The sequence below is a fragment of the Macaca mulatta genome, chromosome 6 (assembly GCF_049350105.2).
Source record: "Macaca mulatta isolate MMU2019108-1 chromosome 6, T2T-MMU8v2.0, whole genome shotgun sequence".
NCBI lineage: Eukaryota > Metazoa > Chordata > Mammalia > Primates > Cercopithecidae > Macaca > Macaca mulatta.
The window spans coordinates 149,728,101-149,742,195 of NC_133411.1; the positions used below are offsets into that span (position 1 = coordinate 149,728,101).

General features: G+C 38.4%; 3 protein-coding genes across 4 annotated transcripts in view; all 3 read left to right on the forward strand.

The window, feature by feature from the left end:
• Positions 1-13,520, forward strand: part of PCDHA2 (protocadherin alpha 2) — a 99,180-nt gene extending 85,660 nt beyond the window's left edge. The window contains exons 2-3 of one of the 2 annotated variants that reach the window (XM_077937131.1): positions 8,848-10,857; positions 13,454-13,520. In XM_077937131.1, the coding sequence (XP_077793257.1) occupies positions 8,848-8,931 (84 nt within the window). In that variant the 3' untranslated portion in view covers positions 8,932-10,857; positions 13,454-13,520. Of the gene's footprint in view, positions 1-8,847; positions 10,858-13,453 lie in introns of those variants that run through there. The other variant, XM_077937129.1, reaches the window with a different exon arrangement.
• Positions 928-5,298, forward strand: PCDHA13 (protocadherin alpha 13). Its single transcript, XM_078004531.1, has one exon. It carries the CDS (start codon positions 2,890-2,892, stop codon positions 5,296-5,298), a length of 2,409 nt encoding a protein of 802 aa, XP_077860657.1. The 5' UTR covers positions 928-2,889.
• Positions 8,848-14,095, forward strand: part of PCDHAC1 (protocadherin alpha subfamily C, 1) — a 38,439-nt gene continuing 33,191 nt past the window's right edge. Inside the window, exon 1 of the mRNA XM_077937133.1 lies at positions 8,848-9,287. The gene's annotated coding sequence lies outside the window, so the exon portion shown is untranslated. The remainder of the gene's footprint in view (positions 9,288-14,095) is intronic.

The following is a 14,095-nucleotide window of genomic DNA, read 5'->3' on the forward strand; positions in this document are numbered from 1 at the left end:
TGCAGAACAGTGTTGGAGAAACAGTTTATGCATATTTGAGCAGGTAGGGAATGGAGATGAACATTTAAGAAAATGTTACTTTGAGGTCCTAAGAGAATACCATTGTGACTGGAAATATGGGTCTGGATCTCAGAAGAGATTATTGATATAGATTTTGGGAACAACTCCTTTAGGGAAAAAATAAATCTATGAAAGAATAAAATTGTCAAGATAGACATTTGAAAAGTGAAAAACAATGTGTCCAGGTACTTAGGTGGGTAAGTGTGTCACTTCCTGTGGCTGCTATAACAAATGACCACAAACTGGGTGCTGTAAAACAACAAAAGTTTATTATGTCTCAGTATTGGAGACCAGAAGTCCAAAATCAAGGTGTTGTCAGGGCTATACTCTCTTTGGAGGCCCCAGGGAAGAATCTGGTTTTTATTTCTTCCAGTTTCTGATGGCTGTTGGTGTTCCTTGGCTTGTGGCTGAACCACTCCAATCTCAGCCTTCTCAGCCTTCACGGTCACATTGCCTCCTCCTCTCCATGTCTCTCTCTTTGTGTTGGTTTTACAAAGTTACATGTGATTGTATTTAGCGCCCATCTGGATAATCCAGGATAAAGTCCTTTCAAGATCCTTAACTTAATCATATCATTCACCAAATAAAGTAAAATCCACAGGTTCCAGGGATTGAGATGTGGGCATAACTTTCTGGGGACCACAATTCAACCTATTATAGTAGGCTTAAAATCATAGGAGGATAGACAACAGGAAGCTGAAATAAAGCTCAAAGTGCAATATATCAAGTATATGTTAGAAGTTAAACATGAAGGGAAAAAGATAAACAGAATAGGTTTTCCCCCATAAGTAGAACGTTTAAATGTATGTGTGAGTGTGTGTATACATATTTTAGTTAAAGATGTTTGAATATCTTCATAGTGTGAGTGAAAGAAACAAGTAAAAAATAAGATACTAAAAATAAGACAGGCAGCAGGAGAATTTAGATGAAAACTATGAGAGAATAGAAAATGATTCTTAAGAGCGTATGGTTGACCTTGAAAGTGGGAACAGTTTTTCCTTACAATTAGTAGACAATGAAAACAGATAATATAAGGAAAATGACTTGAGAAGAGAGCTATTGAATTTCTGTTTGGTGACATCTCTCAATGTGTGCATCATCTGAAAGTGAACTGATGGAAATGAGGTTGAGAATTTGAGAAGAAAGGGAAGAGAATACAGAAGAATCTGTAAGCAAGAGGGAGGAGTTAATTTACTTGAGAGCCCAACTGAGGTAAAGGTGAGAGTAAACTTGAAGAGAATAGTCATGGTTAAGTGACAGTATTGAGCAGCTTAATAGGAAGAATAGAGAAAATGGATTGTCAGGGTAACTGTGTGTTGGAGGCTAAAAAAAATGTTAGATAAGTAATACAAATAGGTGAATGACTCTAGGGTGTCTGGAAGGGCATATTTTAAATGGTTGACTATGTAGTCTAATAGGTAAATAAAGAAATGTAGAGCCAGATAGGAAGAATTAGAGAGTCGATGAACAATTTCCATTATAAGAGGAATACTATGTTGGTAAAAGTAATGGAGCAGGAGAGGATGATGAGGGTAAGAGAATACCAAATTCTCGGCCTAAATTTTTAGAGGAGAGCAGAGTTATGGAAATAAATCCAACAGTCATTTCCTGTAGAGTTGTGCACAGAATAGGCCAGATAATTATTGGAGCGATGATATATTTTTCATTACACTATTTGGCCTGGGATTTTGTGGCTTGAGTTATAACAATAGATAAAAGTGAGATCCTCTTCCTCTCTTCCTTGCTAAAGATATGTTAACATCTTTGTCTAGCTATTGTTTCTTGGAAAATTAGAGTCAATTTAAATGATGGCAAGGTTTTACTCAGTGATGATGAAGTAAGATGGAGAGAGAAAATGGAAAATTTAACCTACTGGTTAAATTCTATTTAACTAGGAAGCCAATTCGGGCTACAATGCATGACTTTTGTATGAATTGCAGCCGGGGGCGGTAAGTTAAATTCTATTAAATAAATAGAATACTAGTTCCAGGAATATTTTATAAAAACAGAATCCAAAACCTTAAATCATTGTTGTATCTAAATTATTGTGTTTATGCACATACACACACTCACATACAAAATCACACACATATTGACTGAACACTTTCTTTTGAATATAAATATTGTATCCACATCTCAAGTAACATTGAGGGAAATTTATAAATATGGTGTATTTATTCAAAGTCTGATATATCGCTTATCAATATTTTTCACCGTCACCCATTTTATTCTTATGTGATTGTTGTTTCCTTTTGGAGTCAATGGCTGTTGTGTGAGGAGGTCTTGAAAAATATTACAGGAAAAGGACAATCCTACAAAAACCTACGTGACTATGCAGAACTACAGATCAATTGTCCCACAATGAACGTCGAATATTTGTCTTTTCAAGTTCTGCATGGAAGTCTTACACATGGAAAAATAAATTTGTGGCAAGATGAAACTCATCAACCAATTGTCAACTAATATCAAATACTGAGCAGAATGCAGTGATTTGCTGTTTCTGGGAAGGTAAACATTTAATCTTCAATTACGTATTTGCAGTGAAAATGTCAGGAAATGCAGGCAAAAAATCCTGCATCAATGGAAAATATGAAGACTGAGTCATACTTACACTTACACGTTCATGCGCATGGTGTCGCTCTTCACTGAGAACGTTTCCGCGAAGAAAGAGCCGCCGTTTGTTTCTTCCTGCAGAAAACATAGCAGAAAGCGGAATACCTCTTGCAAATCCTCCCGCACTAGGAAGCCATAAAACTTGGGCGTTGAGAGGCAGTTTGAGGTAAGGCATTGTATATATTGCAGATATCTCTGAGGGTTTTGGAGTGTATCATGGTGTTTTCCTGGCAAGGAGGCCCAAGACAGCGGCAACTACTGCTCTGGCTTCTGATCCTCACAGCCTGGGAGACGAGTAGTGGCCAGCTCCACTACTCCGTCCCCGAGGAAGCAAAACACGGCACCTTCGTGGGGCGCATCGCTCAGGACCTGGGGCTGGAGCTGGCAGAGCTGGTGCCGCGCCTGTTCCGGGTGGCGTCCAAAACACACGGGGACCTTCTGGAGGTAAATCTGCAGAATGGCATTTTGTTTGTGAATTCTCGGATCGACCGCGAGGAGCTGTGCGGGCGGAGCGCGGAGTGCAGCATCCACCTGGAGGTGATCGTGGACAGGCCGCTACAGGTTTTCCATGTGGAGGTGAAGGTGAGGGACATTAACGACAACCCGCCCGTATTTCCTGAAAGCAAGAAACGAATAACCATTGCAGAATCTAGACCTCCAGAAACTCGATTTCCACTAGATGGCGCATCCGATGCAGATATTGGAGTAAACTCGGCATTGACCTACCGACTGTATCCCAACGATTATTTCGCTTTGGACACACAAAATAGTCGTGAGCAAATGTCTTCATTATCACTTATACTGAGGAAAACACTGGACAGAGAGGAAATTCAGGAACATACTTTATTACTGACAGCCAGTGATGGAGGTAAACCCGAACTGACTGGCACAGTTCAACTGCTCATCACGATTCTGGACGTGAATGATAACGCCCCGGAATTTTACCAATCCGTTTATAAAGTGACGATGTTAGAGAACGCATTCAATGGAACATTAGTGATCAAACTAAATGCCACAGATCCTGATGATGGTACAAATGGAGATATAGTTTACTCATTTAGAAGGCCTGTATCGCCTGCAGTGGTATATGCATTTACCATAAATCCCAACAACGGAGAAATTAGGACAAAAGGCAAACTAGATTTCGAAGAAAAGAAATTGTATGAAATATCTGTGGAGGCAGTTGACAAAGGAAATATTCCAATGGCGGGTCATTGTACCCTTTTGGTGGAAGTACTAGATGTAAATGATAACGCCCCAGAGGTTACCATCACTTCTTTGTCACTCCCCATCAGAGAAGACACTCAGCCTAGCGCCATCATTGCCCTCATCAGTGTGTCCGATCGTGACTCTGGCTCAAACGGACAGGTCACCTGCACCCTGACGCCGCACGTCCCCTTCAAGCTGGTGTCCACCTACAAGAATTACTACTCATTGGTGTTGGACAGCGCCCTGGACCGAGAGAGCGTGTCAGCCTATGAACTGGTGGTGACCGCGCGGGATGGGGGCTCGCCTTCGCTGTGGGCCACGGCCAGCGTGTCCGTGGGAGTGGCCGACGTGAACGACAACGCGCCGGCGTTCGCGCAGTCCGAGTACACGGTGTTCGTGAAAGAGAACAACCCGCCGGGCTGCCACATCTTCACGGTGTCTGCGCGGGACGCGGACGCGCAGGAGAACGCGCTGGTGTCCTATTCGCTGGTGGAGCGGCGGGTGGGCGAGCGCGCGCTGTCGAGCTACGTGTCGGTGCACGCGCAGAGCGGCAAGGTGTACGTGCTGCAGCCGCTGGACCACGAGGAACTGGAGCTGCTGCAGTTCCAGGTGAGCGCGCTCGATGCGGGCGTGCCGCCTCTGGGCAGCAACGTGACGCTGCAGGTGTTCGTGCTGGATGAGAACGACAACGCGCCGGCTCTACTGACGCCCGGAGCTGGCAGCGCTGGAGGCACAGTGAGCGAGCTGGTGCCGCGGTCGGTGGGTGCAGGCCACGTGGTGGCGAAGGTGCGCGCAGTGGACGCCGATTCCGGCTACAATGCTTGGCTTTCGTATGAATTGCAGCCGGCGGCGGTCGGCTCGCGCATCCCGTTCCGTGTGGGGCTGTACACTGGCGAGATCAGCACAACACGCTCTCTGGACGAGGTGGACGCCCGGCGCCACCGCCTTCTGGTGCTGGTGAAGGACCACGGTGAGCCCGCGCTGACGGCCACGGCAACGGTACTATTGTCGTTGGTGGAGAGCGGCCAACAGCCAAAGGCGTCGTCGAGGGCGTCCGCAGGCGCTGTGGGTCAGGAAGCGGCGCTGGTGGATGTCAACGTGTACCTGATCATTGCCATCTGCGCAGTGTCCAGCCTGTTGGTGCTCACGCTGCTACTGTATACTGCGCTGCGGTGCTCGTCGCCGCGCACCGAGGGCGCGTGCGCCCTGGGCAAGCCCACTCTGGTGTGCTCTAGCGCGGTAGGGAGTTGGTCGTACTCGCAGCAGAGGCAGCAGAGGGTGTGCTCTGGGGAGGGCCCACCTAAGACGGACCTCATGGCCTTCAGTCCCAGCCTTCCTCCTTGTCTGGGTTCTGCAGAGGGAACAGGCCAGAGGGAGGACTCAGAATGCTTGAAAGAGGTAAGCTTATCTTTTTAGATATTATCTTAGTAAACACTTTAGCCTTCTTTGCAGTTGTTTAAGACATCTTTCCTGCCAATTTCAAATTATTCTTCCCTTTTATTTTAATTTTGTTAGTTGTTATCGAATTTAACAACTCTGCTCTGGACATTATGTGTTGGATTATTCTTCAGAGTGAAATCTTAACTCAGAAACCATAATGAAATGTGCAAAACAAGAATATTTTATTTCTGTTGTATTCTTAATAGTTCTAAGTACTTATTGTGCAATTGAGCATTTACAAAAAATTCTGCACGTTGTGAGAAGTTAAACATTTAGAAAATGTTTGTTTTAATGAGGCTAATCATAATCTTAAATTTAAATTTTTTAAAATTTAATTTATACATTTACCCACACAGATATTATTTTAAAGAGCTCCATAACTTTTCACATAAATACTTTTTTTAAGTGCACTTTTCTTTCTTTTTTCTTTTTTAAACCTGTTTTGATTGGTCTCTACTTTTTTATTCTCTAGGCACATCAGTGTTCCCCTCTCATGTATCCCATGCAAAATATCTTGTGATTCTTCTTTCAATTTTTTATTTGCATTCAGATAATTACTAACACATGTATAATACATATATAGAGAGAGCTGGTAGGTTTTTTGTTATTATTTCTTTTCCGAAGTTTGCAGGGATTTCCAAAAGGTATTGGTGACTGTATAATAGATGTTTTAACTTTGTTGTCTGCTAATTTCAACATTTTTGTCCTTAGTTTGCTTTTTTGATCTATCTTCTTATATGGATATATTTTCTTGCTGTTTTGCATGACTGGTAATCTCTGATAAGATGCTAGACATTGTTAATTTTACATTGTCAGATGCTGGAGTGTGTGTGTGTGTGTGTGTGTGTGTTCCTTTAAAGCAGTGGTTCTCGATAAGAAAGTTTTGCCCCCTCTACTCCCACCCAGGAGATAATTTGGCAATGCTGGGATACATTTTTGGTTGTTACAACTAGGGAATTGCTACTGGCATCTAATAATGGAGCTCTGAGATGCTGCTAAACACCATCCAATTGCTGCCAAACATCCTACAGTGCACAGACAGTCCCCCAACAATAAAGAATTAGTCAGCTCAAAATGTCAGTAGTTCCAAAACTGTTGAGAAACTCTGCTTTAAAGAGTCTTGGACTTAGTTCTGACTTGAAGTTGCTTGGTACCAATTTATTCCTTTCAAGGCTTCATTTTAAGATTTGTTAGCACACATTCAGAGCAGCTTTTAGTGCAGCACTAATTTGGCCTTCTATTACAGCAATACTTTCCTGAGGACACCACCTAATGCCCTGTGCATTAACAGGTCTCTCTTCTCTGACTGGTAGGAATGTGAAATATTTCCAGCCCTTTGTGAGCTCTAGGAATTATTCTATCCAATTTTTTTTTATTTTAAAAGGATAGCCTGATCTGGGGAGGTTGATCAGTGATCTATGATCTGTGATCACATCACTGCACTGCAGCCTGGGTGACGGAGTGAGACCATGTCTCAACATAAAAATTAAAACATTATAATTGAGGTTGAATGTTATCAAATATCTTATCTGCATCTTTTGAGGGAGGTATAAATTTTTTCTTTGGCAATGTTCATGTGTTGAATTTATGATTTGTGGTTTTCTTATGGCAAATCAACCTCTACTTCCTTGGATAAACATAATTTGATTATAATTTATAATCCTTTTTATATACTACTTATTTTGTTAAATTTCCAAAATATTTTTGCATCTTTATTCCAGGTGATACTGATATGTCCTTGTTTTTCTTCCTAATTTCTTCTCTGTTAAGTATTCAAGTTATAAATAAGAATCTAGCATAAGTTGAATACTTAACAAAGAAGAATAATCTTTGAAAACTTCCAGAAAATGTTCTGTTTCCTGTAAAAGTTTATAAAATCTTTGAATTACTTCTTATTTGATTGGAGAACTCACTGTTGAAGTTATCTGTATCAAGATTTTGATTGGTGGGAATATTTCTGATTACTGACTCAATTTTAATAGTATAAGGACCATTCAGAGTTTAATTTACTCTTGAATCAGTTATGTAGACAATATTTTTTCAGGTATTTTCCTGTTTAATCTAAATTCTCAGTTATATGCTCATACTTTCTACAGAAACTATAGTGATATTTCCCTTTCCATTCTTGATATTATTTTTGCTTCCTGTCTCTTTTTTCTGGATAAATGGCACAACAGGTTGTCATATTATCAGTTATTTCAAAAAGGAGCCCACTTTTTAGCTTTGTTGAATCTGTTTTGTATGTTTATTTAAAAGAATATTAATTGTATAAACAAAATAATCATCTCTTATGATATTTAAAATGTGACAAAATAGCATATGACTCAAGAGGAATTGAAACGAGTTAACATTTTAAGATTTTTGCATTGCCCAGGCTGGTCTAAAACTCTTGGCTTCAAGTGATGGCCCGCCTTGGCCTCCCAAAGTGTTGGAATTACAGGTGTGAGCCATCGTTCCTGGCCAATTTTCTTTTGTTTGTTTTAGCTTACTTTTATAACCTCTCGAAATGAATGCTTAGGTCATTACTCTTTAGCTCTTCTTTTCTACTATATGTATTAAAGTAATCAATTTCTATGTAATTAATGTTTTAGCTGCATCCCACCAGTATTTACATGCAGCATTTCCACTATCCTTCAGTTCCAAGTATTTTACAGTTTATGTCATATTTAAATTTTTTTTTTTTTTTTTTTTGAGACAGAGAGTCTCGCTTTGTCGCCCAGGCTGGAGTGCAGTGGCGCAATCTCGGCTCACTGCAAGCTCCGTCCCCCAGGTTCACGCCATTCTCCTGCCTCAGCCTCCCGAGTAGCTGGGACTACAGGCGCCTGCCACGACGCCTGGCTAATTTTTTTTTTTTTTTTTTTTTTTTTTTTTTTTGTATTTTTAGTAGAGGCGGGGTTTCACCGTGTTAGCCAGGAAGGTCTCCATCTCCTGACCTCGTGATCCGCCCACCTCGGCCTCCCAAAGTGCTGGGATTACAGGCATGAGTCACCGCGCCCGGCCAACTTTTAACTATATAACAATGTTCCAACTACCTTTTTATTTTTTTAATTAAAATTCAGTATGGATGGAGAATATACAATTTCAACCTTTCTAATTTGTGGGAACTTGCTTAGTGGCATAATATGTACGTTTTGTGGACATCCTATGTATGCTTGAATATAATTGTGTGTGATGCAATTATTAGGTGCAGGGTTAACTTGGTTAGTAATGTTATTAAAATTTGTACTGTAACCATTTAAAAAGCTGCCTACTGTATCAATTATTGACAGAGGTGTGTTAAAATCTTCCACCATAAATATATATTTGTTTAGATATTAGAATTCGGTTTTTGCTTTATTTATTTTAAAGCTATATTATTAGGTGCATACAAATTTAGAATTAGTATATCTTTTTAGTAAATTAAACATTTTACTGTTATGAATTTACTTTCTTCAGAATTCTGCTTTCCGATTTTTGTTTTTGCTTTGAAGTATTTTTATATTAATTATACTGATTCATTTCTCTTCTTTTTATTTGTGTTTGCAGGAGATGTCCTCTTCCCAGCCTTTTATTTTAAACCTTTTAGTATTATGGGCATATTCCACAAATTCTTTGCTACTGTCTCACTGAGAAGCAGAGTCTAATTTTTCTCTCCTTGAACTTTGACCGGTCTTAATGTTGGAATTACATTCTGGGATTTATGAAGTCAGGTCACAAGAAGTCTTACAGTATGCTTTGGTCTCTGAGAATATTTGTTTTGGGGGAAGCCTGTCACCATGCAAGAATTCTGACTACCTTGAGATTGTCATACTGTAAAGAAGCTCAAGCTGGACTTGTGAGAAGCCAAATGGATAGAAAAATTACTAACCAGTCTGTTGTGCATATACACCACATTTTCTTTATCCACTCATTTGTTGATTGACATTGAGGTTGATTCCACGTGGTAGCTACTGTGAATAGTGCTGCAGTAAACATGGGAGGTGCAGGTATCATTTTGACATATTGATTTCCTTTTCTTTGGATAAATGCCCAATATTGGAATTGCTGGATGATATGGTAGTTCTATTTGTAGTTTTTTGAGGGACTCTCATACTATTTTCCTAGTGGCACTGCTAATTTACATTCCCACCAACAGCATTTATGAGTTTCCTTTTCTCTGTATCATTACCAGCATTTCTTATTTTTTGCTTTTTACCGATAGCCATTCTAACTGCAGTAAGATGATATCTCTTTGTGGTTTGATTTGCATTTCCCTGATGACTGGTGATGTTGAACATTTTTTTATATACCTCTTGATCATCTTTATGTCTTCTTTTGAGAAATGTCTGTTTAGTTCCTTTGCCTGGCTTTTAATCACATTATTATTATTATTATTATAGTTTTGCTGTTGAGTTGGATTCCTTGTGTATTCTGTGTTAGTTCCCTGTTGTATGAATAGTTTGGAAATATTTTCTCCCATTCTACAAGTTTTTCCATCACTCTGTTGTTTCCTGCTGTGCAGAAGCTTTTTAGTTTGATATAATCTCATTTGTCTGTTTTTGTTTTAGTTGCCCGTGCTTTTGAAGTCTTAGCCATAAAATCTGTGCCTAGTAATGTCCTGAAGTGTTTCCCCTTTGTTTTCTTCTAGTAGTTTTATAGTTTTGTCTTACATTTAAGTCTTTATTTTGAGTTGATTTTTGTATATGATGAGAGTTAGGGGTCTAGTTTCATTTTTCTGCATATGAATATTCAGTTTTCCTAGCCCTATTTATTGAAGAGACTGTTCTTTCCCCATTGTGTGTTGAAGGTGTGCTTTCACCTTTGTTGAAAATCAGTTGGCTATAAATACATGGATTTACTTTTTGATTTTCTATTCTGTTTCATTGGTCTATGTGTCTGTTTTTATACCAATATCATGCTGTTTTGGTTACTAAAACTTTATAGTATATATTGAAGTCAGGTAGTGTAATGCCTCCAGCTTTGTTCTTTTTGCTGAGTATTGCTTCAGCTATTCAGGATCTTTTGTGGTTTTATATGAATTTTAGAATGGTTTTCTCTACTTCTGTGAATAATGCTACTGGTATTTTTATACCAGGAGGATTGTATTGAATATGCAACTTGCTTTGGATAGTATGGTCATTTTAACAACATTAAGTCTTTCAATTCATGAGCATGAGATGTTTTTTATTTGATTCTGTTTCCTTCAATTTCTTTCATCAGTGTTTTGTAGTCTTCATTGTAGAGGACTTCCACCTCCTTGGTTAAATTAATTCCTAAATATTTTATTTTTAGTAGCTATTGTAAATGGGATTGTTTTCTTAATATCCTTTTCACTAGTTCATTATTGGTGTATAGAAACACTACTCATTTTTGTATGTTGATTTTGTATTCTGAAACTTGTTGTCTTTTCTTGAAGCAGAGTTTCACTCCTGTCACCTAGGCTTGAGTGCAGTGGCATGATCATGGTTCACTGTAGCCCCAACTTCCCAGGTTCAACTGATTCTCCCACCTCAGCCTCAGGAGTAGCTAGGACTACAGGTGTGCAACACGATGACTGGCTAATTTTTTGTATTTTTAGTAGAGACAGAGTTTTGCCATGTTGCCCAGGCTGGTCTGGAACTCCTGGGCACAAGTGATCCACCCACCTTGGCCTCTCAAAGTGCTGAGATTACAGGTGTGAGCCATCATGCCCCGCCCTGAGACTTTACTGAATTCACTTATCAGTTCTAAAAGTTTTTTGGTGGAGTCTATAGGTTTTTCTATATACAAGATCATGTCTATAAAGAGGGACAATTTGAATTCTTTTTTTTCCAATTTGAATTCCTTTTATTTTTTCTCTTGCTTAATTGCTCTGCCTAGGACTTCTGGAACTATGTTGAATAAAATTGGTGAAAGTGGGCATCGTTGTCTAGTTTCAGTTTTCAGAAGAAAGGTGTTCAGCTTCTTCCCATTCAGTATAATGTTAGTTGTGGATTTGTCATATATGGCCTTTATTATGTTGAGGTATGTTTCTTCTATGCCTAATTTGTTGACAGTTTTATCATGAAGGGAAAATAGAAATATTATTTTGCTTTAATTTCTGGTAATAGAATAGTTGAATTTTATAAAATGCTTTTTCTGCATCTATTGAGATGATCATATTGTTTGTTTCCTTCATTACGTTGCTGTGATGTACTTGTGATTTGTGTGTGTTGAACCATCCTTGCATCCTGGGATAAGTCCCACTTTACCTTAGTATATTATCTTTTTGATGTGTTGTTCATTTTGGTTTGCTAACATTTTGTTGAGGATTTTTGCATTTATGTTCATCAGGGATATTGGCCTATAGTTTTCTTTTTCTGTTGTGTCCTTGTCTAGTTTTGGTATCAAGGTAATGCTGGCCTCATAGAGTGAGTTAGGGTGAATTCCTTCCTCTTCAGTTTTTTGGAATAGTTTGAGAAGAATGGGTATTAGTTCTTTAATTGCTTGGTGGAATTCAGCAGTAAAGCCATCCAGTTCTAGGCTTTTCTTTGTGGGAGACTTTTTATTACTAATTCAATCTTAATACTCATTGGTCTGTGCAAGGTTTTCTATTTCTTCCTGGTTCAATCTTGGTGACTTCTTCATGTCCAGTAATTTATACATTTCCTCTGTGCTTTTCAATTGTTACTGTGTAGTTGTAATAGTCTGTAATGATCTTTTGGATTTTTGTGGTATCAGTGTAATGTCTCCTTTGTTTCTGGTTTCATTTGAATATTCTCTCTCTTTTTTCTCTTGGTTAGTCTACCTAGCAGTTTATTCATTTTGTTTATCTTTTCAAAAACCAACTTTTTGTTTCATTGATCCTTTTAATTTTGTTTTTAGTCTCTACTTAATTTAGTTCTGCTGTGACCTTTATTATTTCATTCCTTTTATTAATTTTTAGTTTGGTGTGTTCTTGATTTTCTGGTTCCTTGAGGTGCATCATTAGGTTGTTTATTTGAAACCTTTTTACTTTTTTGATGTAGGCATTTATTGCCATAAAATTCCCTATTAGTACTGCTTTTGCTGTATCCCGTAGGTTTTGGCATGTTTTGCTTACATTTTCATTTGTTTCAAGAAATTTTTTTTATTTTCTTCTTAATTTCTTCATTGACCCAATAGTCATTCAGGAGCATGTTGTTTAATTTCCATGTATTTGTACAGTTTCCAAAGTTCTACTTGTTATTGATTTCTAGCTTTACTCCACTGTGATCTGAGAAAATATTTGATATAATTTTGATTCTTTAAAGCTGTTGAGGCTTGTTTTGTGGCCTAAAATATGGTCTATCTTATAGAATGTTTCATTTGATAATGAGAAGAATGTGTATTCTGCAGCTGTTGGATGAAATGTTCTGTAAATGGTAGCTACATTTGGTCTATAGTGCAGATTAAGTCCAATGTTCCTTTGTTGATTTCCTGTCTACACTATCTGTCCAGTGCCAGAAGTGGGATGTTGAAGTACCTAACAAGTATTGTATTGGAATCAATCTTTCTCTTTAGCACTGATAAAATTTGCTTTATATATCTGGGTGCTCCAGTCTTGAATACATACATATTTACAGTCATATATTCTCTTGCTAAATTGATCCCTTTATGATTATATAATGACCTTCTTTGTCTCTTTTTATGTTTTTTAAGATAAAGTCTATTTTGTCTGATATAAGTATAGAAGTTTCCACATGCTTTTTGTTTCTATTTGTGTGGAATATTTTTTTCTGTCCCTTCAAGTCCAGTCTATACGTCTCGACAGCTAACATGAGTTTCTTGTAGCCAGCATATACTTGAGTCTTGTTTTTTGTATCCATTCAGCATATTTATTTTAATTGGGGAGTATAGCCTGTTTACATTCAAGGTTGTTATTGATAGGTGAGGACTTACTCATGTTATTTTGTTAATTGTTTTCTGATTGTGTTGTATACCCTTTGTTCTTCTTTTATTGTTTACCTTTACAATTTGGTGGTATATTGTCATGATAAATTTTAATTCCTTTCTCTTTCTCTTTTGTGTATTTGCTCTACTAGTGAGTTTTATACTTTCATGCATTTCCATGGTGGTAGACATCATTCATTAAGCTTTCAGATGATTCTTATAGGACTCTTGGCTGGGCACAGTGGCTCATGCCTGTTATCCCAGCACTGAGGGAGGCAGAGGCAGGAAGATCGCTTGAGTCCAGGAGTTCAAGACCAGCCTGGGCAACATAGCAAGACCCTGTTCTTCACAAAAGGAAAAAAAAAAACAAACCCAAACAGTTGTAGGATTCCTTTAAGTATTTCTTGTAGGACTTGTCTAGTGGTAATGCACTTCCTCAGTTTTTGCTTGTTTGGGAAATACTTTATTTCTCCTTCATTTCTGAAGTATAGCTCTGCTGGGTATAGTATTTTTGGCTGATAGTTTAAAAAATTTCAGCACTTTGGATATATCATCTCATTCTATCCTAGCCTGTAAAGTTTCTGCTGAGAAATCTGTTGTTAGTCTAATGGGAATTTTCTTATATGTGACTTGTCACTTTTCTTTTACTGTTTTTAGAATTCACTCCTTGTCTTGAGTCTGGTACCTTAGACTACTCAGCCATCCTGATGCCCTACCTCTTATATAGAAACAACCCAGATCCAAAGTGGCCAGAAAGTTACTTTACCTTCTGAATTTGTGGTCTTTTTCAGAATCTCTACCTGTTAATTCGCTGTGACTTTATTAGTTGTTAGATACTTTTATCATTTTAAAATATCTCCAATGGTATGGTTGGTTCGAATTACCAGTTCTGCATACTGGTAATGTAAGTCCTCTGTTGAATTGATTTTTAAATACACTTATTTTA

Coding starts and splice junctions, on each gene's coding strand:
- PCDHA13 (XM_078004531.1), top strand. CDS start 2,890: ATGGTGTTTTCCTGGCAAGGAGGCCCAAGACAGCGGCAACTACTGCTC.